The sequence below is a fragment of the Oncorhynchus mykiss genome, chromosome 9, assembly GCF_057628025.1.
Source record: "Oncorhynchus mykiss isolate SJ-2025 chromosome 9, ASM5762802v1, whole genome shotgun sequence".
Taxonomy (NCBI): Eukaryota; Metazoa; Chordata; class Actinopteri; order Salmoniformes; family Salmonidae; genus Oncorhynchus; species Oncorhynchus mykiss.
In genome coordinates this window covers 22,277,705-22,304,104 of record NC_143030.1, presented here as the reverse complement: position 1 = coordinate 22,304,104, position 26,400 = coordinate 22,277,705, and the positions used below count along the sequence as shown (strand labels likewise).

At 40.4% G+C, this 26,400-nt stretch overlaps 2 protein-coding genes and 1 long non-coding RNA gene across 3 annotated transcripts; all 3 read left to right on the top strand.

Moving 5' to 3' along the window:
• The first annotated feature begins 313 nt into the window (after positions 1 to 313).
• On the top strand, positions 314 to 2,561 carry LOC110531677 (uncharacterized). Its single transcript, XM_021614998.3, has 6 exons — positions 314 to 397; positions 537 to 905; positions 1,068 to 1,412; positions 1,690 to 1,821; positions 1,993 to 2,027; positions 2,342 to 2,561. Exons 1-6 carry the CDS (start codon positions 355 to 357, stop codon positions 2,480 to 2,482), a joined length of 1,065 nt encoding a protein of 354 aa, XP_021470673.3. The 5' UTR covers positions 314 to 354; the 3' UTR covers positions 2,483 to 2,561.
• A 4,731-nt stretch (positions 2,562 to 7,292) lies between these two features.
• LOC110531690 (uncharacterized) lies at positions 7,293 to 8,373 on the top strand. The gene is made up of 4 exons (XR_002474739.3): positions 7,293 to 7,330; positions 7,517 to 7,614; positions 8,017 to 8,048; positions 8,198 to 8,373. It is a non-coding gene; the product is annotated as an uncharacterized LOC110531690 (long non-coding RNA).
• Positions 8,374 to 24,359: 15,986 nt separating this feature from the next.
• LOC110512425 (uncharacterized) lies at positions 24,360 to 26,100 on the top strand. The gene is made up of 6 exons (XM_036987515.2): positions 24,360 to 24,417; positions 24,569 to 24,934; positions 25,103 to 25,447; positions 25,576 to 25,695; positions 25,799 to 25,848; positions 25,951 to 26,100. Exons 1-6 carry the CDS (start codon positions 24,360 to 24,362, stop codon positions 26,068 to 26,070), a joined length of 1,059 nt encoding a protein of 352 aa, XP_036843410.2. The 3' UTR covers positions 26,071 to 26,100.
• The last annotated feature ends 300 nt before the right edge of the window (positions 26,101 to 26,400 follow it).

The following is a 26,400-nucleotide window of genomic DNA, read 5'->3' as shown; positions in this document are numbered from 1 at the left end:
TTTTCCATATATGTTTTTGGGGAGGTGAAGTGACTGTGTGGTGATAGAAGCCCTAGAGGATGAGAGTGTCATACCATCAAAGTCACTCACACTATGTGTCTCTTAGACAACAGTAGCTGCAGTAATAAAGAATATTTGATGCCAAACGTCAATGATTATATACCTATAAGTCCAGCTAGGAAACTCTGAACTGTAAAATACACAGTTAAAGACCATAGTCTCGAATGAGTCGTCAACAAATATGATGCGGTCCAGTTCGACCAATCACCTGTAACTCCATTGTTGAAGTGTTGTCTACATGGGTGGACTCTTTCCACTCAAGACCCAAGTTGTGAAGAGCTGACAACTTTAAAGATGATCGCACTGTGTCTAATATTTCCACTTCTCGTAGAGATGGGTAAGTCCATCTTTAATTATTCACTGCTTATGTGATGATTTGGAGACACAAGGTTTCCAATTACTATTTTATAGACACTTTGAGAATCCAAAGTTGTATTTGAGATATGTAACAGCTAATATATGTTTATGTTCTCTAGTTCATGGGGTAGCTGGGATTGAATCTTTATCCATACGTCAGGAGAGTGGTCTCAAGTCAGCCAAAATTGGAGACACAATGATTTTGCGTTGCTTCTATGAAGGCGACATGGCCATGCATTTCTCCTGGTACAAGCAAAACTTGGGAGATAAACTTCAGCTCTTCTCAACCGTTCATTATAAGTATGACAGGAATGCAACATTCTACCATGAGTTTAAGGATAACTCTCGCTTCTCAGTGCAAAATGGCCCAAAAAAGAATCACCTAAGGATCTCAGACATGCAACTCTCTGATTCCGGCACTTACTACTGTGGAAATGCTTATACCAATAGGGTGGAGTTTGGAAAAGGAGTTATTCTCATTGTAGAAGGTACGTAGAAAGTTTTTGTTTTAAATCTGAATTTACAGATATACGGTGTAAAAATGTGCTATTATGTTAATCAGATGAGATCTTAATTTAACAAATGATAAATTAAAATAGTCGCTACCGTGATAATCTAGAAATTAATGGGTTAGTTTAACTTTTTGTCAGGGTCCAGAAACATGCCTATACTCCAGCAATCTGTGTCTGAGTCAGTCCAGCCAGGAGACGTTGTGACTCTGAACTGTACAATACACACTGAGACCTGTGCTGGAGAACACCGTGTCTATTGGTTCAGACGTGGCTCAGGAGAATCCCCTCCAGGAATCATTTACAGCCATGGAGACAGGAGTGACCAGTGTGAGAAGAGCCCTGAGGCTGGGTCTCCTACACAGAGCTGTGTCTTCAACCTCCCCAAGAGGAACCTCAGCCTCTCTGATGCTGGGACGTACTACTGTGCTGTGGCCTTATGTGGGGAGATACTGTTTGGGAACGGGACCAAGCTGGACATTCAAGGTAATTCCAATTTCCTCTGCCATACATTGCCACAAATACATTTTAATGTATGCCACATAGCTCAAAATGACTGCTTTTTGTTTCAACCAATTCATGCCCCTATAACACGGTATCCTTAGTTTTAGCAGGACCTTTATTTTGGCACAATGTATTTGGTAAAAAGTGTTTGTCTCTACAATGGGGAATTTTACTTTACTGAAATTGACTAGTTTACTAGTATCATATTTTACCTAAGCGTTCATGAATACAATATGAATCTACTGATACCTTTTCACAGTTCCAGAGCATTATTCTCCATTTGATCTAAGTCCTACTGTTCTTGCCTTGGTCGTGTCCAACATCGTTCTTGGGACAGTGACTCTTCTGCTTGCCTGGGCACTTTACAAGAATCTGAACAGACATCACAGAGGTAATTATTTTACTTTATATCGTGTCTGTTTCATGTATATGTATAAAATGTCAAGTCTGTCAACGGCAATTTAATATCTAACTTATAAGCATTGTCGATTAACTACATGAGGTAGGAAAATGTATTGTCTTAAAAATAATAAATTGCCTTCCTCTGTTTCAATCTCCGAAGGGAGGAAAGAAGGTCCAACATCCCAGGGGAATCAGGTAAATTCAAAAAAGTTCATGCATATATTCTCCTTTTTTACATAAGTGTCTCTTTACAACTGTCCATTTAGGTTTCCTTACAACTAGTATTCAGCTTGGAAGTAATAGATCACTGTACTAGATGTAACTTTTCTTCGTGATGGTTGTTACTTATTTCCATGGACTTTCTCTCTGTCACTGTTCCACTGACTGCAAGGTCATTTAGTGGGTGTACAGTGTGTTTGACAGGTCTTCTCTAGAGGAGAAAATAACATGTCATATAGCAGTTCATACTAGCATCATAATGCATTTTGCCATGGTTTCACCTCTCACAGAATCAAGACGGTGACATGTTGAACTATGCTGCTGTGAGTTTCACTCCCAAGAAGAACTCTTCTCCCTCCGGAAGAACAAGAGGGAAGACCAGCAGAGAGGATGCAGTGTACTCTGAGGTCAGGTACCTTCAGCAGGAGTGAGAAACACAGTATCACCACTGTCACAAAGACTCCAAGCAGAACCAGTTTACTCTTTGTAATAAAAGGACTGTTAATAACTGAAATGTATGTCATTTTGACAATGTCTATATGTTAGAGTTATATGATTATCCTGTAATGCATTCAAACCTTTTACTTGTGCTTTTAATGAATAGAAATTCTCTGATAGAGGATCCCTTGTTCGCTGTATGTTTGTTTTTTTTTATAATAATAAACTCTAATATTTGAACCCTTCATACATCTGTTTCCTCTGTAAAGTACATATTTGTTACCACAGGATTAAAGTCAATAGTAGTTCAGCTGAATGTGTGTCAGGCTCTATCAGTCAGAAACCCATCTTACACAATGAAAGGGTTACACAATGTAAAGATCGTTCTGACTCTACAGACCTCATACCTCAACTGACCATCCTACCAATCCTCGACTTCGGCGATATCATTTACAAAATAGCCTCCAATACCCTACTCAACAAATTGGATGCAGTCTATCACAGTGCCATCCGTTATGTGTCACCAAAGCCCCATATACTACCCACCATTGCGACCTGTACGCTCTCGTTGGCTGGCCCTCACTTCATACTCGTCGCCAAACTAACTGGCTCCATGTCATCTACAAGACCCTGCTAGGTAAAGTCCTCCCTTATCGCAGATCGCTGGTCACCATAGCATCACCCACCTGTAGCACGCGCTCCAGCAGGTATATCTCTCTGGTCACCCCCAAAACCAATTATTTCGTTGGTCGCCTCTCCTTCCAGTTCTCTGCTGCCAATGACTGGAACAAACTACAAAAATCTCTGAAACTGGAAACACTTATCTCCCTCACTAGCTTTAAGCACCAGCTGTCAGAGCAGCTCACAGATTACTGCACCTGTACATAGCCCACCTATAATTTAGCCCAAACAACTACCTCTTTCCCTACTGTATTTATTTTATTTATTTATTTTGCACCCCATTATTGTTATTTCTATTTTGCACATTCTTCCACTGCAAATCTACCATTCCAGTGTTTTACTTGCTATATTGTATTTACTTTGCCACCATGGCCTTTTTTTGCCTTTACCTCCCTTATCTCACCTCATTTGCTCACATCGTATATAGACTTGTTTCTACTGTATTATTGACTGTATGTTTGTTTTACTCCATGTGTAACTCTGTCGTATGTGTCGAACTGCTTTGCTTTATCTTGGCCAGGTCGCAATTGTAAATGAGAACTTGTTCTCAACTTGCCAACCTGGTTAAATAAAGGTGAAATACATTTTTTTTAAATAAAACATACAGTTGAAGTAGGAAGTTTACATACACTTAGGTTGGAGTCATTAAAACTCATTTTTCATCCACTCCACAAATTTCTTGTTAACAAACTATAGTTTTGGCAAGTCAATTAGGACATCTACTTTGTGCATGACACAAGTAATTTTTACAACAAATGTTTACAGACAGATTATTTCACTTATAATTCACTGTATCACAATTCCAGTGGGTCAGAAGTTTATATACACTAAATTGACGGTGCCTTTAAACAGCTTAAATTCCAGAAAATGATGTCATGGCTTTAGAAGCTTCTGATAGACTAATTTACATCATTTGAGTCAATTGGTGGTGTACCAGTGGATGTATTTCAAGGCCTACCTTCAAACTAAGTGCCTCTTATCATGATATCATGGGAAAATCAAAAGAAATTAGCCAAGACCTCAGAAAAAGATTGTAAACCACAAGTCTGGTTAATCCATGAGAGCAATTTCCAAACGCCTGAAGGTACCACGTTCATCTGTTAAAAACACAGTGGGACCACGCAGCCGTCATTCCGCTCAAGAAGGAGACGGTTGCTGTCTCCTAGAAATGAAAGTACTTTTGTGCAAAAAGTGCAAATGAATCCCAGAACAGCAGCAAAGGACCTTTTGAATATATTTGAGATTCTTCAAAGTAGCCACCCTTTGAATATTCTGGTATGATACATGATATTTTGGAAATGGTGCATATCTCATGATTCAATGTCAGTGTAGAACTGGGAAGAGATTTGAAGTGGTTGTGGTAATAATATATTTACAACCTTTCAGATATGTATTGTTTACCTTTATTTAATTAGGCAAGTCAGTTGAGAACAAATTCTTATTTTCAATGACGGCCTAGGAACAGTGTGTTAACTGCCTGTTCAGGGGCAGAACAACAGATTTGTAACAACAGATTTCCAACACTCTAACCACTAGGCTACCCTGCCACCCCATAATGAACAATGTGATTAAAGTTATGTTGTGGAATGTGAATGGGACTAGGTTCATATTTAAAAAGATGTAAGGTATTGAATTATCTTAAACAAAAACACTCAGATGTGATTAAGCTCCAAGAGACCCACCTACTGGAAAATGATTATCCTAGGGTGGGAGACAGATGGGTGGGTAGTGCTTACCATAATACATTCCACCCATAAAAAGAGGTGTCTCTATTCTATTTTCCAAAGGTATACATATTCAAGTGGGAAAATAGTTTAAGGACAAAGAGGGATGAATCTTGATTCTACTTGTAAAGATTTCAGGGCAACATATAATATTTGGAAATATGTATGCTCCAAATGAAGTGGACCCAGACTTCTTGCTTCAACTTAACAAAATAATACTGGATTTTGGTGATTTTCCTCTGGTGCTAGGGGGGGGGGGGGGGGGGGGGGGGGCGTATTACTTGAAAAGGTGTTTTGTGAATTCCTTGAAACACACATTACGATATTCTTTGAAACAAACAACAATTGTTTGAAACATGTACATGACTGGGAAGCTTTTAAAGCGGAGTAATGATACAACGATCAGCTACTATTAAGAAATTAGTTAAACAGAAATGTATAAACTTGAAACAGAGCTTAAAATGCTGGAGAGGGAATATTGGTCCAATCCTAACAACATTTCTCTTGTAAATCTGACAAAAAAACAAATATGAGCTGAATATTGTATTCAGTAAAATGGTGGAATATTCCCTGTACAGGCTGAAGCAGAGATGGTACGAATCTAGTGAAAAGGCAGTAAGATTGTTGGCCAGTCAATTGAAATCTAGAGAAACAGATCGGCAAGTAGGTGGAATCAGAAATATGACAGGCAAGCTGATTCCCAATCATAAAGCAATAAACAATATGTTTTGAGACTTCTATCAGGAACTTTGTACGTCAGACGGTCCCTTAGATACGCAGAAAGCAGAGGCATTCTTTCAGAATCTGAACCTTCCTAAATTAACAGAGGATGACAGGAATTGGCTCGACCGCCCTATTACTTTGGAGGAATTGACCGAAACTATAAGACAAGCACCCAGTGGTAAAACTCCAAGGTTGGATGGGATACCCAGTGATTCGTATAAAAGGTTTGCAGAGCAGCTTAGCCCAGAAAAGTTAAAAACATTTAACACATCGATTGACACAGGTCAGCTCCCACCTTCTATGAGTGATGCAGTAATCACCCAAATCCTCAAAAAAGGAAAGGATCCCCATGAGTGTGGGAGCTACCGTCCAAATGCTTTGATAAATTGTGATGGAAAACTGTTTACAAAACTTCTGGCTATGAGGGTGAATCATATCATTAAGAAAATCATGAATCCAGATCAGGTGGGATTTGGGAAATGCAGAACTTCATCTGATAATCTTAGGTGCCTATTGCATGTCATCTGGAAGGCAAAATATTTGGATACTTCAGTGACAGCCTTATCCCTAGATGCAGAGAAAGCCCTTGATAGGGTGGGCTGGGACTACCTGCGTTATACTATAAATACATTTGGATTTGGACAGGGCTTTCAGAATATTATTAAACTTCTGTACAACGACCCCAAATCCATAGTCGTCACTAACGGACTATGATCATCTCCGTTTTCTGTAGGATGAGGCACGAAACAAGGTGACTGTCTCTCGCCCCTCATATCTATTATAGCATTAGAACCATTAGCCGAAGCCATTAGGATGCATCAGTCAATCAAAGGGATTAATATGGGAGGTAGGGAGAATAAACAACTGCTTTATGCAGATGACATATTACTATTAATATCAGACCCCCAATTCTTTGCCTTTACTGGACCTTGTAAATGCATTCTCATAGATATCGGGCTATAAAGTCAACTGGACCACATCTGAAGTAATACCTCTATCAAAAAAGAGATCTTCACCTTTCTTGATAAGCTATGCTTTGTTAAGGAACAACCCTAAATTGAAAAAAGGGGGACACATGCTTTTCTGGAAAGATTGGTATAGAAAGGAGATAAAGAACATTGGTTGTCTGTATCAAGAAAACACTTTTGAAGAGCTATGGTCCAAGTATAATTCACAGAAACAAGACTTTTTGAGGTATCTCCAGCTTAGAGATTGTTTGCTTAATTAAGGTAGGACAAAACAACAACAAATTCCCAATATATTCCAATATAAGCGTTAAAATAGAAATCCTATGCAAATTACCACATAACGCAGGGCTTATACAGTGGGGAGAACAAGTATTTGAAACACTGCCGATTTTGCAGGTTTTCCTACTTACAAAGCATGTAGAGGTCTGTATTTTTTATCATAGGTACACTTCAACTGTGAGAGACGGAATCTAAAACAAAAATCCAGAAAATCACATTGTATGATTTTTAAGTAAATAATTTGCATTTTATTGCATGACATAAGTATTAGATCACCTACCAACCAGTAAGAATTCCTGCTCTCACAGACCTGTTAGTTTTTCTTTAAGAAGCCCTCCTGTTCTCCACTCATTAACTGTATTAACTGCACCTGTTTGAACTCATTACCTGTATAAAAGACACCTGTTCCACACACTCAATCAAACAGACTCCAACATCTCCACAATGGCCAAGAGCAGAGAGCTGTGTAAGGAAAAGGAAACAATAAAAACTATAACAGAAAAATAAGTGAATTAATATGATGTATTGTGAAAGTACCACAGAATAGAAATAAAGTATAATAGCATTTTATAGCAATCTGAGAATTCTCCATAGGTAGGAAACTGGGTAAAAGTTTGTATAGTTCTGATTCTAATTGAAATCTGTTTTGCAGGAGAGGATATTGGAACCATGAAGCTCTTCCTACTGGTTGTGATCCTGGGTGTTGTAACTGCTGTTCTACTGATAATCATCCTCATCCTGGTCCTCAAGGTAAGACGATGCGAACAGACTAAACACATTTATGGAGCCTATTTCATATGGGGCCGGCCATTAACTACACTTACAAAGTTAAAATGTTTCCTATGACACTGCAGGGGTAGGCAACCCTGGTTCTGGAGTGCCACAGGCACTTCATGTTTTTGATTTAACCGATCTGGAAGACCAGGTGTGTTGAATTTAGGCAACCACAGAACTGATCAATTAGCTTAGTTAGGCAGGTGTGGTGCCGAGTTGGAACAAAATCCTGCACTACTTGCGGCACTCCAGGAACAGGGTGGCCTACCCCTGACATACTATATACTGAGAATTGAAAGAGTAGGTAAAATATATATTGTGCGCTCAACAATGGAATGATCAGTTTATCTTCTCATCTCTGTTTTATATCATATTCAGGACCTGAATCGCAACAACCACAAAAATATCAGGTAAGTGCTATTTGTTCAGTGAAATTATTTAGAAAATATAAGCAATTCAGAAACAGTGTAAATTATAATTGTATGCTAGGTAGTTTTCAAATGTACAGAACCAAGATACTAATGCACTGAATTATGCCGCCCTGAATTTCACCACCTAGAAAAAGAAGAGGGAGAGAAGAGAGGAGTTGGACCCCCATGTAGTGTATGCTGCTACAAGATGGCAAAGTGGAGGGTGGAGAGGACAAGTGGTTTGCCATATCTTTGAACACAAGTTTAAATCCTCTATTGTATGTGTAGTTAAATCAAATGTATTAAAAATAAATCAGTAAATATCTCTAGTTTCTGTGCTTTGTACCTCAGGGTCACTGTAGCCCTCTTCCACTCTGTTAGGCCACACAGCTCAGTAGTACAGGGGTGGTTAGAGAGGGAGTTGGACTCAAACCACAACTGTTTAATGGCCACAGGAGGAGTTGCCTCTCTCAGCTTAGGTCACTGCTGTGTGTATTAGTGATTTGGTTATTCTTTAATAATTTGTTTGTAAAGTACCCAGCGTTGGACAATTGTATTACATTGATTACTTAACATGAGGTTTTGATTAAACTATTTTTATTATATTATTTGCCCCTTTAGTATTTCCTGTCATGACTGCACTGATCACAGCCCCTATTCTGAAAAGCATCTAGTTACCTTATAAGGAGAATATGATTAGTCTGAGGTAGAGAAGGGGCCAGTGAAGAAGGCATCACTTCCTGTGGTGAGTGGAGGAGCAGTTCAGTGATGAATGAGACCTGCTGGGGTGAACATCACTGGGCCTCTTAGACTAACACTGGGGGATGGGTCGCTCTCTGCCCGCTGCCCAACGAATTGTACTTGTTAAATGTTGTATCTTGAACAAATGTCTTTCAATGGGTGCTCCTACGGGACAGCCGAATAACCCTTTTAGGTTCTAGATAGCACTTTTTTCTGTGTGCCTGCTCAAAAGAACCTGGTCACTTTTCCACCACCTGACATGTAAGTAGAAACGCGTGGGTGATTTGAGGGGCGGTTAACCATAAGGGGATGTGAGATGGAGACTGTAGACATATCTTGCATCATCCTCTCTCTGAAGACAACCTGCACTAAAATAAGACTGGCCTTCAGCTCTCACAACACCTCTCAGTGCATCAAAACCACATGTTCTGTTCACACCTCTCTTCATCTGGAAGATAACCAGACCCCTGCTGCTCAGAAGTGCAAAGTATCTGAAGAATACAAACAAGGTGAAAGCCTTTCCTATAACCTAAAGTATTCAACAAGAGTAGAAAGTGCATACTCAGATTGGTTCTCAATAGTTTTTCAACAATTTTCCTTCGGAATAACTTCTGTCACCTCTGACCCATTCCCTCAAACAGAACGACTTAAGTCCGTATCAATGTTCACAGTGCTAATACAATAAGTGCATACACAGGGATTTGGTGAAAGCAAGTAACACTACATATGTTCTATTGATATTGGCCATAGATGTATCTATTTCCTGGTGGTGTAGATGAAGATGGTAGGACAGCAGAGGAGAACTCCAGTTATGCTGGAGAGAAGGACCAAGATTGTCATCTATGGATTAATGTCAACATCTGGAAAAAAAATGTAATCACTCCACTATAGTGCTATGGGCAGTTGTCGATAATGTGTTATCAGTCATCAAACAATGTTAATAATAGCATAAGGGTAAAGAAATGTTATACCTTCAACATCCAGCTTGGTCCCGTTCCCAAACAGTATCTCCCCACATGAGGCCACAGCACAGTAAGTCCCAGCATCAGAGAGAATGAGGTTCCTCTTGGGGAGGTTGAAGACACATCTCTGTGTAGGAGACCAAGCCTCAGGGCTCTTCTCACACTGATCACTCCTGTCTCCATGGGTGTAAATGATTCCTGGACGAGATTCTCCTGAGCCATGTCTGAACCAATAGACACTGTGTTCTCCTGCACAGGTCTGTGTGTATTTTACAGTTCAGATTCTTCTGGCTAGACTGACTCAGACACAGACTACTGTTCAACATGCTGGGTCCTGGAATCTGCAGCTTTTCCAGGACTATAAAATCACATTACTATCAATGATTTGCACAATTTCCAAATACAACATATATTTGCTAAAACAGAAGATAAAACACTTGTATGCATACCCTGATGTTTCAGAAAAACACAACTCCCGAAGATCATGCTTTCATAATCAATTGCAGCACAGTAATACATCCCCATGTTGGATGCCGTGGAATCTGAGATGGTCAGCACAAATCTGGTGCCACTCTTCCTTGTAGCAAAGCTTTTAGTCAAACTCTCCAAAGACAATTGCAGTGAGAATACAGAGACAACATCTGGGGCTTGTCCTGTCATCGTCATCCACAGTGATGAAGCATTCCAAATCAACTGCGTCTCCAAGAGTGAAGGTGCTCCAAACATCAGACTGAGTGACAACAACAGCAAGAGACAAAGCTGAAAGATATATATTTACATTATTAAAGACTCCACATATCATAGTTCATGCATGTACTGTAAGAACTCAAAAGATCTGTTTTCTTAAATAAGTAAGCATGATTGTCCCTTTAATAGTAAGTTTGCACTCTTATTTACCCCTAGCTTTACCTGTTCGGAATAACAGATAGATTTTCTTCATATAACAGAGTTTCATCATTGTCCTTCTGATGTGTATACTGGTCATCTTGTCTGTCAGATAAGAGTGAGATGAGACATGGGGTTAGCTGTCGTACACATCAGGAGGTCAACATTCTCATCTGTTTCTGTATTTTAAACTGTACCTAAATGATTTGTACATAAATTAACAGTATTTTCAAGTTAAAACAAAATACAATAGTCATAATGAATGTACCTTTTTCTCCAAAGTCCATCATGAATAGGCTTCGACCGCAGTACGTTGCTGTATCAGACTCAAGCGTGTGAAAAAATTCCTTCATAGGTGTCAGCTATGCCCCTTTCTTGTAGTTTGTTCTTCATGATCTAACTGATATTAGAAAGATGACGAGAATCAACCACAGTGTGAGGTGACAGGAACTACAAGTCTGGAGCCAGAGATGACCTGATATTATTGGTTAGTAGCTCTGACACCCAGACAGAACTGCAGGTTTTGATGATGAGCTATAAGACCTCTCTGCCTTTGTAGCTGTAGCTACAGTCGGGCTATAGGGTTAGCTTTAGGGCTAGGGTTAGGACTAGGGCTATAGGGTTAGCTTTAGGGCTAGGGTTAGGACTAGGGCTATAGGGTTAGCTTTAGGGCTAGGGTTAGGGCTAGGGCTATAGGGTTAGCTTTAGGGTTAGGACTAGGGCTATAGGGTTAGCTTTAGGGTTAGGACTAGGGCTATAGGGTTAGCTTTAGGGTTAGGACTAGGGCTATAGGGTTAGCTTTAGGGTTAGGACTAGGGCTATAGGGTTAGGGTTAGGGTTAGGACTAGGGCAATAGGGTTAGCTTTAGGGTTAGCTTTAAGATTAGGACTAGGGCTATAGGGTTAGTTTAAGGGTTAGGACTAGGGTTAGCTTTAGGGTTAGGAATAGGGCTATGGGGTTCGTTTAAGGGTTAGGGCTAGGGCTATAGGGTTAGTTTAAGGGTTAGGGCTAGGGCTATAGGGTTAGCTTTAGGGTTAGGATTAGGGCTATAGGGTTAGGGTTAGGGCCATAGGGTTAGCTTTAGGGTTAGGACTAGGGTTAGCTTTAAGATTAGGACTAGGGCTGTAGGGTTAGTTTAAGGGTTAGGACTAGGGTTAGCTTTAGGGTTAGGACTAGGGTTATAGGGTTAGTTTAAGGGTTAGGACTAGGGCTATAGGGTTAGTTTAAGGGTCAGGACTAGGGCTATAGGGTTAGCTTTAGGGTTAGGATTAGGGCTATAGGGTTAGCTTTAGGGTTAGGACTAGGGCTATAGGTTTAGCTTAAGGGTTATGACTAGGGCATTAGGGTTAGGACTAGGGCTATAGGGTTAGGTTTAGGTCTAGGGCTATAGGGTTAGGTTTAGGTCTAGGGCTATAGGGTTAGCTTTAGGGTTATGGTTAGGACTAGGGCTATAGGGTTAGGGTTAGGACTAGGGCTATAGGGTTAGCTTTAGAGTTAGGACTAGGGCTTTAGGGTTAGCTTTAGGTTTAGGACTAGGGCTATAGGGTTAGCTTTAGGGTTAGGACTAGGGCTATAGGGTTAGGGTTAGGACTAGGGCTATAGGGTTAGGGTTAGGGTTAGGACTATAGGGTTAGCTTTAGGGTTAGGACTAGGGCTCTAGGGTTAGCTTTAGGGTTAGGACTAGGGCTATAGGGTTAGCTTTAGGGTTAGGACTCGGGCTGTAGGTTTAGCTTTAGGGTTCGGACTGGGTCTTTCGGGTTAGGGTTAGGGTTAACATGCATAGACTATCTGTAGGGACTGTCCAAATAAAGCACTCCCAGCAGCTATAACCATGCATTGAAAAAAATTAAACACCCACAAATGTTGTTGTTTCAAATAATTATTCAAGTCAAATGTTATTCGTCACATGCTTAGTAAACAACAGTTGTAGATAAAAGTGAAATGCTTACTGATGAGCCCTTCACTACCAAGGCAGAGAGAAATAACATAGAAAATGAAATAAAAGTAATAATAAATACACAATGAGCAACGATAACTTGGCTACATGCAACAGTAGCGAGTTGTATGCAGGGGTACGACTTAATTGAGGTAGATACTGTAAGTACATATAACTAGGAATAAAGTGACAGATAATAAACAGTAGCAGCAGCGTCTGTGATGAGCACAGGGGGTTAATTAGGGAGAACTGGCTCATGGTAATGACTGGAGTGGAATCAGCGGAATGGTAACAAATACATCAAACACATGGTTTCCACAATTTCATTTCCTTATATATGAAATGTTCTGTGGTGTCTTCCTCAAAATCACAAAAGGGGAAATAGCTGACAGTAGCCAGGCTACATGTCAAAAAACGCTGTGTACGTTTTCCACTATTTGTCTGGCTTTTGATACATTTGAAAATGTTTATCAAGCTAATCAGGAGTTATCACAAAAGAAATGCAAACCATTGCTGGCCATATTTTTTATCATTATAATTTTGAGGGAAACAAATGATATATTCTACTGATCCTGATGTTGTAGGACACAAAGGACATGAGGAAAAGCTAGAGTAATTTAATTTAAAGACAGTGGGTTTCCCTTTCTTTCCACGTAGATGCAAAACAATTTTCTTTAAATAAAAAAAGTGTACTGCATTTTTAGCTCTATCATTAAAGGATCACAAACTGATTTAATTACATTTCATCTAATGGGACATTTTAATAGAACTATCGGTCCTGTAAGAGAGAATGAAGAAACCGCTATGATCCTGGGTGTTGTGATTACTGTTCACCTGATAGTCATCCTCATCCTGGTCCTCAGGATCAGACAAGATGCAAACACACACAATACAGTCACAATGGAAGTCCATGAGCATTTTCTAGAAGGTGTATGTCTCAGATTATTAGACTATCAACTGAGTGTACAAAACATTAAGAATATCTGCTCTTTCCATGACATAGACTGACCAGGTGAATCCAGGTGAAAGCTATGATCTCTTCTTGATTGTCACTTGTAAAAATCCACTTCAATCAGTGTAGATGAAAGTAAAGAGATTTCACAACAGATTAAGTGTGTGCCTTAAGGCCACTACTCTACTACCACATATCTACAACACAAAATGTGTATATTGTGTATGTTATATTGTGTATGTTATAGTGTGTGTGTGTGTGTGTGTGTGTGTGTGTGTGTGTGTGTGTGTGTGTGTGTGTGTGTGTGTGTGTGTGTGTGTCTCTTCACAGTCTCCGCTGTTCCATGAGGTATATTTTTATCTGTTTTGTAAATCTTATTTGACAGCTTTCATGAGTTACTGGGTGTGGAATAAAGTACCATGTTGTCATGGCTCTATGTAGTACGGTGCACCTCCCATAGTCTGTTTTGGACTTGGGAACTGTGAAGAGACCTCTGGTGTGCCATTCAGAGGGTGAATGGACAAGACAAAATATTTAACTGCCTTTGAATAGGGTATGGTAGTAGGTTCCAGGTGCACCGGTTTGAGTGTGTCAAGAACTGCATCGCTGCTGGATTTTTTTTAACGCTCAACAGTTTCCTGTGTATATCAAGAATGGTCCACAACCCAAAGGACATCCAGCCAACTTGGCACAACTGTTGGAAGCATTGGAGTCAACATGGGCCATTATCCCTGTGGAATGTTTTCAACACTTTGTAGAATCCATGACCCAATGAATTGAGGCTGTTCTGAGGGCAAAAGGGATGCAACTCAAAATTAGGAAGGCGTTTGTAATGTTTTGTACACTGAAAGAAATGTTTGTTTGTGTACTGACCAAAATTCCTTTTTACTTATTCAGATATTGAGGCTCAACTACAACCACAAAATAGCCAGGTAATAGAAACTGTTAAATTTACATGATATGTGTACATGACCTAAAGATAACAGTACTTGGACTAAGCTATCTTTTAGAAGTGTTTGTTTTGTTGATACAGTATTTGCATGTGTTGTGTAATATTATAATTTTTTTTCTACAGGATCCGGGTCAGGACCCAGACTCTCTGAACTACAGTGTTGAGATTCAGTCAGAAGAGGACAAGGAATAAGAAAACAGCTAAATGTCTAATAATGAAGATGGAGCATCTTGTGTACGCTGCCACAAGATCATGTTTTAATGTTGATTTGATTAGCACTGAAGAAGAACAAATGCAATACACTGAATAGTTGTTTTATAATTGACTGTTGTTGTGCTCTGCCACCCTATTTCAAGATGTCAAAAATCCCCTTTTGACAGCCATCATGGTTAGAGGTAGAGTAGGAGGGGCCAATGAGCAACGCATCACTTGCTGTAGTGTGAGTGACAGGAAGGAGCCCAGTGTTGAGTGAGACCTGCTGAGGTGAGCATCACTGGGTCTCTCATGACATTTGTCTGAAAGACAGTAGAATACTTTTCTTTTTAAATTAACTATAGAATAGATTCCCAGTATTTTACCATCTTTTAAAATGAAAGATGACATAGCCCTGTGGTAATATATCTAATTCTGTGTAAATAAGATTACATAATAATACTTGTGGTAATGTACTGCACTATATATTTATGGGGAAATATCCACTAAAACTAACAAATTGTACCAAATAATACTTGTTGTAGTTTGTGTGCATAATGTTGACTCTCTCGCTCTCTCTCTCTGAGCATCTAAATCTCACACATTCTCTTCTCACCAATCATGCCTCACATCTCTTTCCATCTATACCACTAGACTACAAATACCTGACCAAAACCAAACTACCCCAGGCTTCTCTCTCTCTCTCTCTCTCTCTCGCTCTCTCATCTAAACAATAATACATTTGAATTTAATTGAATGCTGGACACCTGGACAACGTCATCATATTGAACACTTTGGAGCTCTTGTAGGTCTACTTCAGTCATAGTGCATCCATTATGTATTTGCATGCAGAGTGAATTCATCCATAAACAATAGACCTACTGCTCTAATGTTGAGTGTACAGAGGCAGGTGTCAATCCTCTCTGCAGACTCTCATCTGATGCATTCGCTGCAGACGCTACATCCCCGGCCTGTGGTCAGTGTCACCTCGCTGGTATGAACAGGGATGGAAAACAACACACACCTCATACAAAGATCTCTGTGGTCAGAAGTTTCCACTCAACAACTCAACAAACAGACATCATGCCTTCATACATTTGGCATACACATTTCTTTCTTAGGTACTTTTGATTCCACACCTCATATTTCCTGTGACATGATGTGTTATAGTTTGCTACCAATGCAGTTTGATTTGCATACAGATAATTTGTCTCGTTGTATTTACAAGGCCTGTGATGTGCCTTGTGATGTCTTTGGTCATCGTGCACTTTTTCAATTTCTGTATTTGTTCTGAGCAGAGGGATTCAGAAGAAGTCGATGACCAAATGTCACAGGGGTATTTTGACATCTTACACTTATGGCCCACGGTTGTTTTCATGTCCTCATTGTTTAGGCGGACATGAGGGTGCAGTAAGGACATGCACTCATCAAGACTACCCAAAACCATTATCTACCCACCACAGGAGGCTGCTGAGAGGAGAACAGCTCATAATAATAGCCAGAATGGAGCAAATGGAATGGCATCAAACACCTGGTGTGTTTCATGTATTTCATACCATTCCACTGATTCCACTCCAGTCATTACCACAAGCCCATCCTCCCCAATGAAGGTGCCACCAACCTCCTGTGCTAAACCAAATGACAAATGAGCTTCCAAAATGGCACCCTGTGTGCTCTGGTCAAAAGAAGTGCACTATGTACTGTAGGGCAGGGATCATCAACTAGATTCAGCCACGGGCTGTTTTTTTTCATGAGCAGATGGTCGGGGGGCCAAAACATAATGGATCACAGCATTAACCAAATGACAAGTGTGCTTCCAAATATTGTGGGCCCTATTCAAAAGTAGTGTACTGTTCAGTCTTCAATTTTTTTTTTACAGAAATCTAAAAAAAATATATATTTCTTATCATGTGACTATCAGGCTCTCCACGTGGTTATTTTGTAATATAACAAACAATTATTAGAACCTTGGTTTTATTGTGTAAAAGGTGCAGATTCCAGGAACCATCATCTTACTCAGCAGTCTGTGTCTGAGTCAGTACAGCAATGAGACTCTGAACTGTAAAATACACACTGAGACCTGTGCAGAAGAACACAGTGTCTATTGGTTTAGACATGGCTCAGGAGAATACCATCCAGGAATCATTTACACCCATGGAGACAGGAGTGATCAGTGTGAGAAGAGCCCTGAGGCTGGATCTCCTACACAGAGCTGTGTCTACAACCTCCCCAAGAGGAACCTCAGCCTTTCTGATGCTGGGACTTACTACTGTGCTGTGGCCTCATGTGGGGAGATACTGTTTGGGAACGGGACCAAGCTGGATGTTGAATGTTGTCACTCTGATCCACAGATGAGAATCCTGGTCCTTCTCTCCATCATAAGAACTGTAGTTCTCCTCTGCTGTCTGACCATCTTCATCATCATCTACCTCACCAGAAAATACATAAAGCTAAGGCCAATGACTGTGGAGCTTAGATTGTCTTTGCAGTAATTGTTGGATATATCATCACTATCTAATGCAACTTATAATTTATTGAGATTTCTGAGTTTGATATTGCATTTTTTGTATTAATGGCTGCGAACTGATGTGGCTTCTTTTGTTATGAAAAAATATCAATTTAAACAACTGATACTGACTAAAATAGACTTCTTCCATCTTTTGTGTGAATACCCAATGTGTGTATGAATGAATGTGTGTGCAGAGAGCTTGCAAAGGGAAGATTTAAACTGACCCAAAACGTGGGTGTTACCATGCTAAACGCAACCACCCATGCATGCACACAGTTAGCTGTTCACACGTACCTGAACCCGTTGGTCTCCTGTAAGCACAAAACGAGGCCACTACTATGCTTTGGACAGGCGTGAAAGCCTTCTACACACCCTCTCTCTATGTGGTTTTCAGCAGGATGTCTGTGTGGTATCACTGTTTTCTCTCTGTTGTTGACAACAATGACAATTAGAAACACAGTCCACTGACATGTACGACCCACACAGTATATTATCACCAAAACTGAATAGAAGGCCAGGTTGAATTAATTATTAGACTACAATCATTAGCTCATAGTGTCTAAATAGCATTTATCTATTTATCCCAGGCTGCATCCAGAAGGTCTTGCCAGTTAACCGTTACACCCATACTAAACCGACTGGTGTCACACTTCAGTTAGAGCATGATTCTGTGAATGATAGGTAATGAGACTGACATAAAAATAGACTTGTTTCATTCTGTAGTGTATGTTATTCCCCCATATACACTCATGATGCTCCACCACTCTTCCCCCTGTTACATATCAAGACCTGTTGTAAACCAAACAGACCTCCTATTGGTCATCAAGAGTACTGTAACTGTTACATGGGGTTGGGCCAAGTCTAAGGAAGATAACTGGGTGTCAGACCAAGAGCCTGTGCAGGTCCTTGTACTGTAACTGTAGCTCTTTACTGTTTGTACTCTGATTGAAAATGTATCGTATGCTTGCCAGATAACAATTTCTTACTGAAGAAAATGCATCTGTTTTCACACTGCAACCTCAGTATTGTACGTTCTTTATCACAGTGCCATCCGTCTGTCACCAAAGCCCCATACACTACCCACCATTGCGACCTGTCTGCTCTCGTTGGTTGGCCCTCGCTTCATACTCGTCGCCAAACCCACTGGCTACAGGTTATCTACAAGTCTCTGCTAGGTAAAGCCCTGCCTTATCTCAGCTCACTGGTCACCATAGCAGCACCCACTCGTAGCACGCGCTCCAGCAGGTATATCTCACTGGTCACCCCCAAAGCCAATTCCTCCTTTGGTCGGCTTTCCTTCCAGTTCTCTGCTGCCCATGATTGGAATGAATTGCAAAAATCTCTGAAGCTGGAGACTCACATCTCCCTCACTAGCTTTAAGCACCAGCTGTCAGAGCAGTTTACAGATCACTGCACCTGTACTTAGCCTATCTGTAAACAGCCCATCTATCCACCTACCTCATCCCCATACTGGTATTTATTTATTTTGCTCCTTTGCACCCCAGTATCTCTACCTGCACATTCATCTTCTGCCGATCTACCATTCCAGTGTTTAATTGCTATATGTAATTACTTCGCCACCATGGCCTATTTATTTCCTTAACTTACCTCATTTGCACTCACTGTATATATACGTTTTTGTTTTCTTTTGTTCTACTGTATTATTGACTGTATGTTTTGTTTATTCCATGTGTAACTCTGTGTTGTTGTATGTGACGAATTGCTATGTGTCGAATTGCTATGCTTTATCTTGGCCAGGTCGCAGCCTACCTGGTTAAATAAAGGTGTTCTCAACTAGCATACCTGGTTAAATAAAGGTGTTCTCAACTAGCCTACCTGGTTAAATAAAGGTGTTCTCAACTAGCCTACCTGGTTAAATAAAGGTGAAATAAAAAATAAATCCAACCGGTGAACGAAAATTATACAATGGTTCCACAAAATGAATTGATCATCTAGACACCAAACAGTGTCCATGCTTCACACACCCTGCACAACATATCCTACATAGTAAGCATTGGTCCACTTAAACGGGATAGTTACATATTGGTTTCCTTACCCTATACGCATTCTATGGACAAGGTATGACAGCAATCCATGCTTTGGTTCAGTTTCCCTGGCACTGTTTCCAAATGCTAATGTTTTAGCATTTGTGGCACAAATCCCATTCAAGTCATGGGACCGATATTAGCATTTTTCGCACATCATGTCCAAATCATTTGAAAGTATCTCAAATTAATTGTGAAGCTCAACAAAGCCACCTTTAGATGATTGAACATCATGCTAAAATCAGTACCTTTTGCATTTTTTGAATACTATGTCTTGAACATGAGGTAGCTATGCATATAATCAGATATCACTGTATAGGAAACAGACTTACTGACATGTAGACTTTCTTGACAGGTTAGATACGGGACCAAGCTGGACATCAAAAGGTAAGTGTGTCACGACTCCCGCCGAAGTCGGCTCCTCTCCTTGTCTGGGCGGTGCTCGGCGGTCGACGCAGCCGGTCTTCTAGCCATCGCCGCTCCACCTTTCATTTTCCATTTTCTTGTTTTCCCGCACACCCTCACACTCTACGTGTATATTATCCTCTGCCCCCCCCCCCCCCCCCCCCCCCGTGTCTGTGTGTGTAATTGTTAGTTACGTTTATTGTGTGATGCGTCAGGCTGTTTTTTTCCAGGCATTGTTTTGAACCTGTGTTATTGTATTGTTGTACATTATTTTGTGTGACTAGTGCGCTATTCGCTTTTGCCTTTCGCTGGAGTGTTGTGGCTGTTCCGTCAGACTCTTTTGCTTCTGCCAATTAAAGTGTGCCTGTTCACTCATCTCTGCTCTCCTGCACCTGACTCCAGTTGACCAGTTGCGCACACAATCTGACAAAGTGACACATCTTACTTTTGTTTATAACAATTGTACAATATACTGTGTCAAAATGTATACAGTACTAGTTCTTTATATCACATAAGAAATTGTGCCAGCCTCCATATAGTTAGTATACCACCATACTATATACAAGCGTATATGTGGTTACTGTACCATACTTCTATCACCATGTTAATTGTCTTTGAATTTTGAATTGAATTTACAAGATTAACAAGAGACTATGTCTGCAGTGCACAGGGAAGTGACTCTTTCTTAGAAGTTGCTCTTCTTTGATATCACCATCTACAGATGGGGTCAGACAGTAAAAGAATACAATACAATACAAACAACACAAAATACGTCCATTAAAAGGAATTAGCTCTTTATTGACTCCAGTTTTTAAAAACTTTATGATCTGTATTACTGTAACTGTAGCTACTAATGAATAAAGTAAATGATTTGACATGGACTGGCTTGTGATAAAGCATTTAACAATAATCAAGACAAAGGAAGGTGATTGTATTTATTTAGGCCTTACGCAGTCCTCTTTAAAAGAGTAAGTGACAAAGATTTCGCACCATAAAACATATAAAATATAATATATATAGAAAAGTATGTGAGTGAATTTGACTATTTCAGTCACACCCGTTGCTGACAGGTGTATAAAATTAAGCACACAGCCATGCAATCTCCATAGACAAACATTGGCAGTAGATTGGCCTTTCTAAAGAGCTCAGTGACTTTCAATGTGGCACTTTCATAGGATGCCACATTTCCAACAAGTCAGTTCCTCAAATTTCTCCCCTGCTCAACTGTAAGTGCTGTTATTGTGAAGTGGAAACATCTAGGAGCAACAATGGCTCATCCGCGAAGTGATAGGCCACACAAGCTCACAGAATGGGACCACCGAGTGCTGAAAAGCGTAGTGTGTAAAAATCGTCTTCGTTTGCAACACTTACTACCCAGTTCCAAACTGCCTCTGAAAGCAATGTCAGCACAATAATTGTTTGTCTGTGTCGCATCAGCCTTCGCTTTGGCTCCCCCTCCTGTCCAGCTCAGGTGTTCGGCGTCGTCGGCCTTCTAGCTGCTGCCTAACCTACTACTGGCAAACGCCCTTCACTCATCAACCCTGGACTTGTCTCATCATTACACACACCTGGTGTAAAACTCGCCACAATTGGACTCTGGAGCAGTGGAAACGTGCTCTCTGGAGTGATGAAACACACTTCACCATCTAGCAGTCCGGCGTACAAATATGGGTTCGGCAGATGCCAGGAGAACGCTAACTGCCCCAATGCATACTGCCAACTGTAAAGTTTGGTGGAGGAGGAAAAATGGTCTGGGGCTGTTTTTCATGGTTCGGGCTAGGCCCCTTAGTTCCAGTGAAGGAAAATCTTAAAGCTAAAGCATACTGTGCAATGACATTCTAGATGATTATGTGCTTCAACCTTTGTGGCAACAGTTTGGGGAAGGCCCTTTCCTGTTTCAGCATGACAATGCCCTCGTGCAAAAAGAGAGGTTTATACAGAAATGGTTTGTTGAGATCGATGTGGAATAACTCGACTGGCCTGCACAGAGCCCTGACCTCAACCCCATCGAAAACCTTTGAGATGAATTGGAACGCTGACTGAGAGACAGGCCTAATCGCCTAAAGTCAGTCCCCAACCTCACTAATGCTCTTGCGGCTAAATGGAAACAAGTCCCTGCAGCAATGTTCCTACATCTAGTGGAAAGCCTTCCCAGAAAAGAGGAGGCTGTTATAGCAGAAAAGGGGGGACCAACTTCATATTAATTCCCATGATTTTGGAATGAGATGTTTGACGAGCAGGTGTGCACGTACTTTTGGTCATGTAGTATATGTATTATACACCAAATAAAGAATATTACACACATTTGTTTTCTTCGTTTTGTGATAATCGACAAGGGTGGACTGGCCATCTAGCATTTTGGGCAAATGCCGATTGGCTGGTTCATTTTAAACACAGTGGGCCCATCTAACTTGGGGTTTTCACGCAAAAATATCACTCTGGTTAATAATGGCAGCCACAAGGGAAAAAATGGGCCAGTGTGGGGGCCTCAATTATAAAAATGGGCCAGGGTGGGGGCCTCAAGGTAAAAAATGAGTTGCTGTGTTCGAAATGCCAAGGCCAATATCTAGTCCTAGAACGCCCCTGACAAGCGAGCACATAAATATGCTAATTTTCATGTTATCATACATTCATAGACATTTCTATATTCATTTGAATGGGAAAGCAGCCATACGTTTGGGCTACAGGAAGTTGGTCGTACCTTAATTGGGGAGAACGGGCTCGTGGTAATGACTGGAGCAGAATCAGTGGATACTTTATCAAATACATCAAACACATGGTTTCCAAGTGTTTGATGCTATTCTATTTTCTCCACCTGCCCCTGCCCCTAGTACCATTATAACCAACATTTTTACAAGTGAATGGGATTTCCAGCTTGCTTGCCTGATCAGTTGATCGATTGCAAATACATTGATTGACAAAGAGATATGCAAACAGTCATTCAAGTTTGAGTAAATGAGTAGCTAGCTGACTTAGTCACACTTCTTGGTAGATCATCTCAATAGCTGTATCCACCGAAGCTGAAAAATACAAATAAAACGGTTAGGGGGAACAAATCTGCCACTCCATCACTTGTCCAGGTTCTAGCATAGCATCTTTCCAGGAGCTAGTTACCAACAGTATACGGCTCTGTCATTTTATGTTGGCTAGCTATCAAGCCATATAGCTAGCTTCCTAAATAAGTAGGTCTACATAAATAGATAAGCTATAGCCTTAGCTACGTAACGTTACTGCATAGCTAGATTGATTGTGCTGAGATTCCCAATCATTGCCCTTTTCGTCCATTTTTGTCCAAAATATTGTGAAACTGAAACAGTTCATCCCTTTAATGGTTGGAGGCAGTAAACAATGTAATATTACTAGCTGTGATTTACAACCTGCAGACAATATTTATTAGACTACTTAGCGAATTTATTGTTGAATTTGATTAATGATGCATTGACTGCAACCATTTCATTCTGCCAACAATGCTTTACTCCAAGTAATGTAATTTTAAGTCAAATAGAACATATTTTTAAAACCTGTTATAAAGATGGCTTTCAAGCATGAAGTGCAAATTTGATATTTTGGACAGATGTCTGTTTGTTTCATTTCTGGAAAGTAGTTTAAACGGTATCAGTTCCACGTTAGGTTCTAGGGTTTAACAGTTGTTCCCCTTCTCATGCCACTAACACCCCCTCACAGTACATAGCAACCTATTTACAGGTACTCTGTGGTCTGTATCTACGCTTTGTTAGGGCCTGCTGGCCTGTTGCACACAGGGCCCTTTTCTCACTCTCTCTCACTTTCTCTCTCTTGCTCTATCTGTCTTTCTGTTTTTTTCTCCCTCTCTCACCCCTCTCTTTCTTCTTCTCTCTTCCCCTCTCTTTCTCCCTCTCTCTCTCCCGCTATCTCCCTCTCCCTCTATCCCTCTCCCCCTATTTCTCTCTCTCTGTTTCTCTCTTTCTGTGGTTTTCAGCTGGCTGTCTCAGAGCTGTTACCTCTCTCATACTGAACTTAGTCTATACTCCACTTGCTCTTCAAGTTAACCATTTTAGTAACCAACAGTAAACCAACTCTTGATAAGGCCGCTTTATCTATTCATAGTTGACTGGAATCTGTTAAAATACACAAATAGATATTTATTGGGTAATTTGACTTAGTGATTTGTAGTTCTTAGTCATACACAAACCCTGATTTTAAGTGTGATGTTAGGCCTCTAGAACCATTGACCTACTCAATAACAATATCATAGGAGGGCATTCTATCCATCTGTTCTACTGAGTGTAAATCCTGAATGAGAGATCACTAAAAGAAGACGACTGTATTGTGTTTGCTGTGTTTTCTCCATAGATGGTTTTGGCGAGGTGGAGTGGCTGTATGGTGATAGAAGCCCTCGTGGATGACAGTGTCATAGCATACGTGTTCCAAAAAGGTCACAACTATGACTTTCTTTTACAACAGTAGCTGCAGTGATAAAGAATAACGGATGCCAAACTTCAATAATAAGTACTTCATTTGTAATACATCTATAATGATCAGAATCGACCTATAAAACAACTATTATGATTCAGTCCAGCCAGGACAATCTGTGAGACAGAGCTGTACTATACACATGAGGAGGACATGGGCGCGCCTGAATGAGGCATCAACAAAAATGACGCGTCCAGTTCGACCAATCACCTGTAACTCGATTGTTGAAGTGTTGTACACAGGGGTAGAGTTTTTCCACTCAAGACAAGTTGTGAAGAGGATGACAACTTTAAAGATGATCACACTGTGTCTGATATTTCCACTTCTCGTAGAGATGGGTAAGGAAATCCTTAATATTTCTCTTATGTGATGTCCACACTTGATTTGGAGACACAGGGTTTTAAATGATTGTTTTACAGACACTTTGACAATCTAAAGTTGTATTTTGGGTAACCTATAGCATAGTTACTATATTTTCATGTTCGCTAGTTGATGTGCTAGCTGGAACTGAGTCTTCATCCATACGTCAAGAGAGTGGTCTCATGTCAGCCAACGTTGGAGACACAGTGGTTTTGCACTGCTTTCAAGAAAGTGACATGGCAGTATTGTTCTCTTGGTACAAGCAAACCTTGGGAGATAAACTTCAACTCTTCTCAACTGTCAATAAGTTTGAAAGGAACGCAACATTCTACCATGAGTTTAAGGATAACCCTCGCTTCTCGGTGGAAAATGGCCAAGAAAAGAATCACCTAAGGATCTCAGACATGCAGCTGTCAGATTCAGGCACTTACTACTGTGGAAGCTCTTATAGCAATAAGATGGAGTTTGGAGAAGGAGCCATTCTCATTGTAAAAGGTAAAGAGAAATATTTTTTTTAAATCTGAAATTAGACATATACGGTGAAAATATGAGGTATTCTCTTAATCAGATGAGACTTTAATTTAACAAATGATCAGATAGAACACTTGTTATCGTGATATTCTAGAAAATCTATGGGTTAATTTACCTTTTTGTCGGTTTCAGGGTCCAGAAACATGACTGTGCTCCAGCAATCTGTGTCTGAGTCAGTCCAGCCAGGAGACTCTGTGACACTGAACTGTACAATACACACTGAGACCTGTGCAGGAGAATACAGTGTCTATTGGTTCCGACATGGCTCAGGAGAATCCCATCCAGGAATCATTTACACCCATGGAGACAGGAGTGATCAGTGTGAGAAGAGCCCTGGGGCTGGGTCTCCTACACAGAGCTGTGTCTTCAACCTCCCCAAGAGGAACCTCATCCTCTCTGATGCTGGGACTTACTACTGTGCTGTGGCCTCATGTGGGCAGATACTGTTTGGGAAAGGGACCAAGCTGGACATTGAGGGTAGGTTCATTTGCAGGCGAGGTCTAATTCTAAAGTCTCTTATCAAAAGACAGACTTTCAGATTAGACAATCTACAGAAATCTATGATCTATACTTAGTTCCCTCTATCACTGTTTTAATCATCACAGGCCATAGAGCAGACCCTCTTCTCTTGGTGTACTGCCTGGGTGTAGCATTGGCTCTTTCATTCATCCTGATCATTGCACTTGCTAGCATCATGTACAAGATGAACAAGAGAAAGTGCAGAGGTAAATGATTACAAAGTTACTATTCTTTGATATCACCATCTCTGAATGTAGCAAAAGTGGAAGACGTGGCAGGATTTATAGTCTTTTGTGTTGCTGTTCTCAGAACTGGTCTCTCAGACAAGAGGTCCTACAGTTTCCCAGACAGACGCAGGGGTAAGCATGAATCGTTCTGTGTTGTGATGAATTAGGACCTCAGTCAGCTCGCAAAAAAAACAATTACAATTAATGTTAAAAATATAGTTCTGTTTCTCACAGGCCGAAGATGCAGACAGTCTCCATTACGTAGCTCTGAATCTGAGCAACAAGAACAACAGGTCTAGAAGACAGAGAAGCAACATGGAGGAAGAGACGGTGTACTCTGGGATCAGACAGTAGAACTGGATGAATGAAACAGTTGTCATTGTATGCAAGATACCTCTTTAATAACTAGCTCTATATGAATGCTTCAGTAAAATGTGATAGACTCTTTCAAGTGTAATATGAAGTAAAAATAATTGAACGTATTACTTCTCTGTCCAACTCATTTTACATCTGATTTGCATGTGTAAAGATAAATAAAGCATTATCAACTGTTAACCTTTCTAGCGCAGGGGTTCCGCTAGCGGAACACCTGGACAGCATTCCGCTGAGAAGGCAGTGCTCGAAATTCAAAAATTTGTTTTAGAAATATGTAACTTTAACACATTAACAAGTCCAATACAGCAA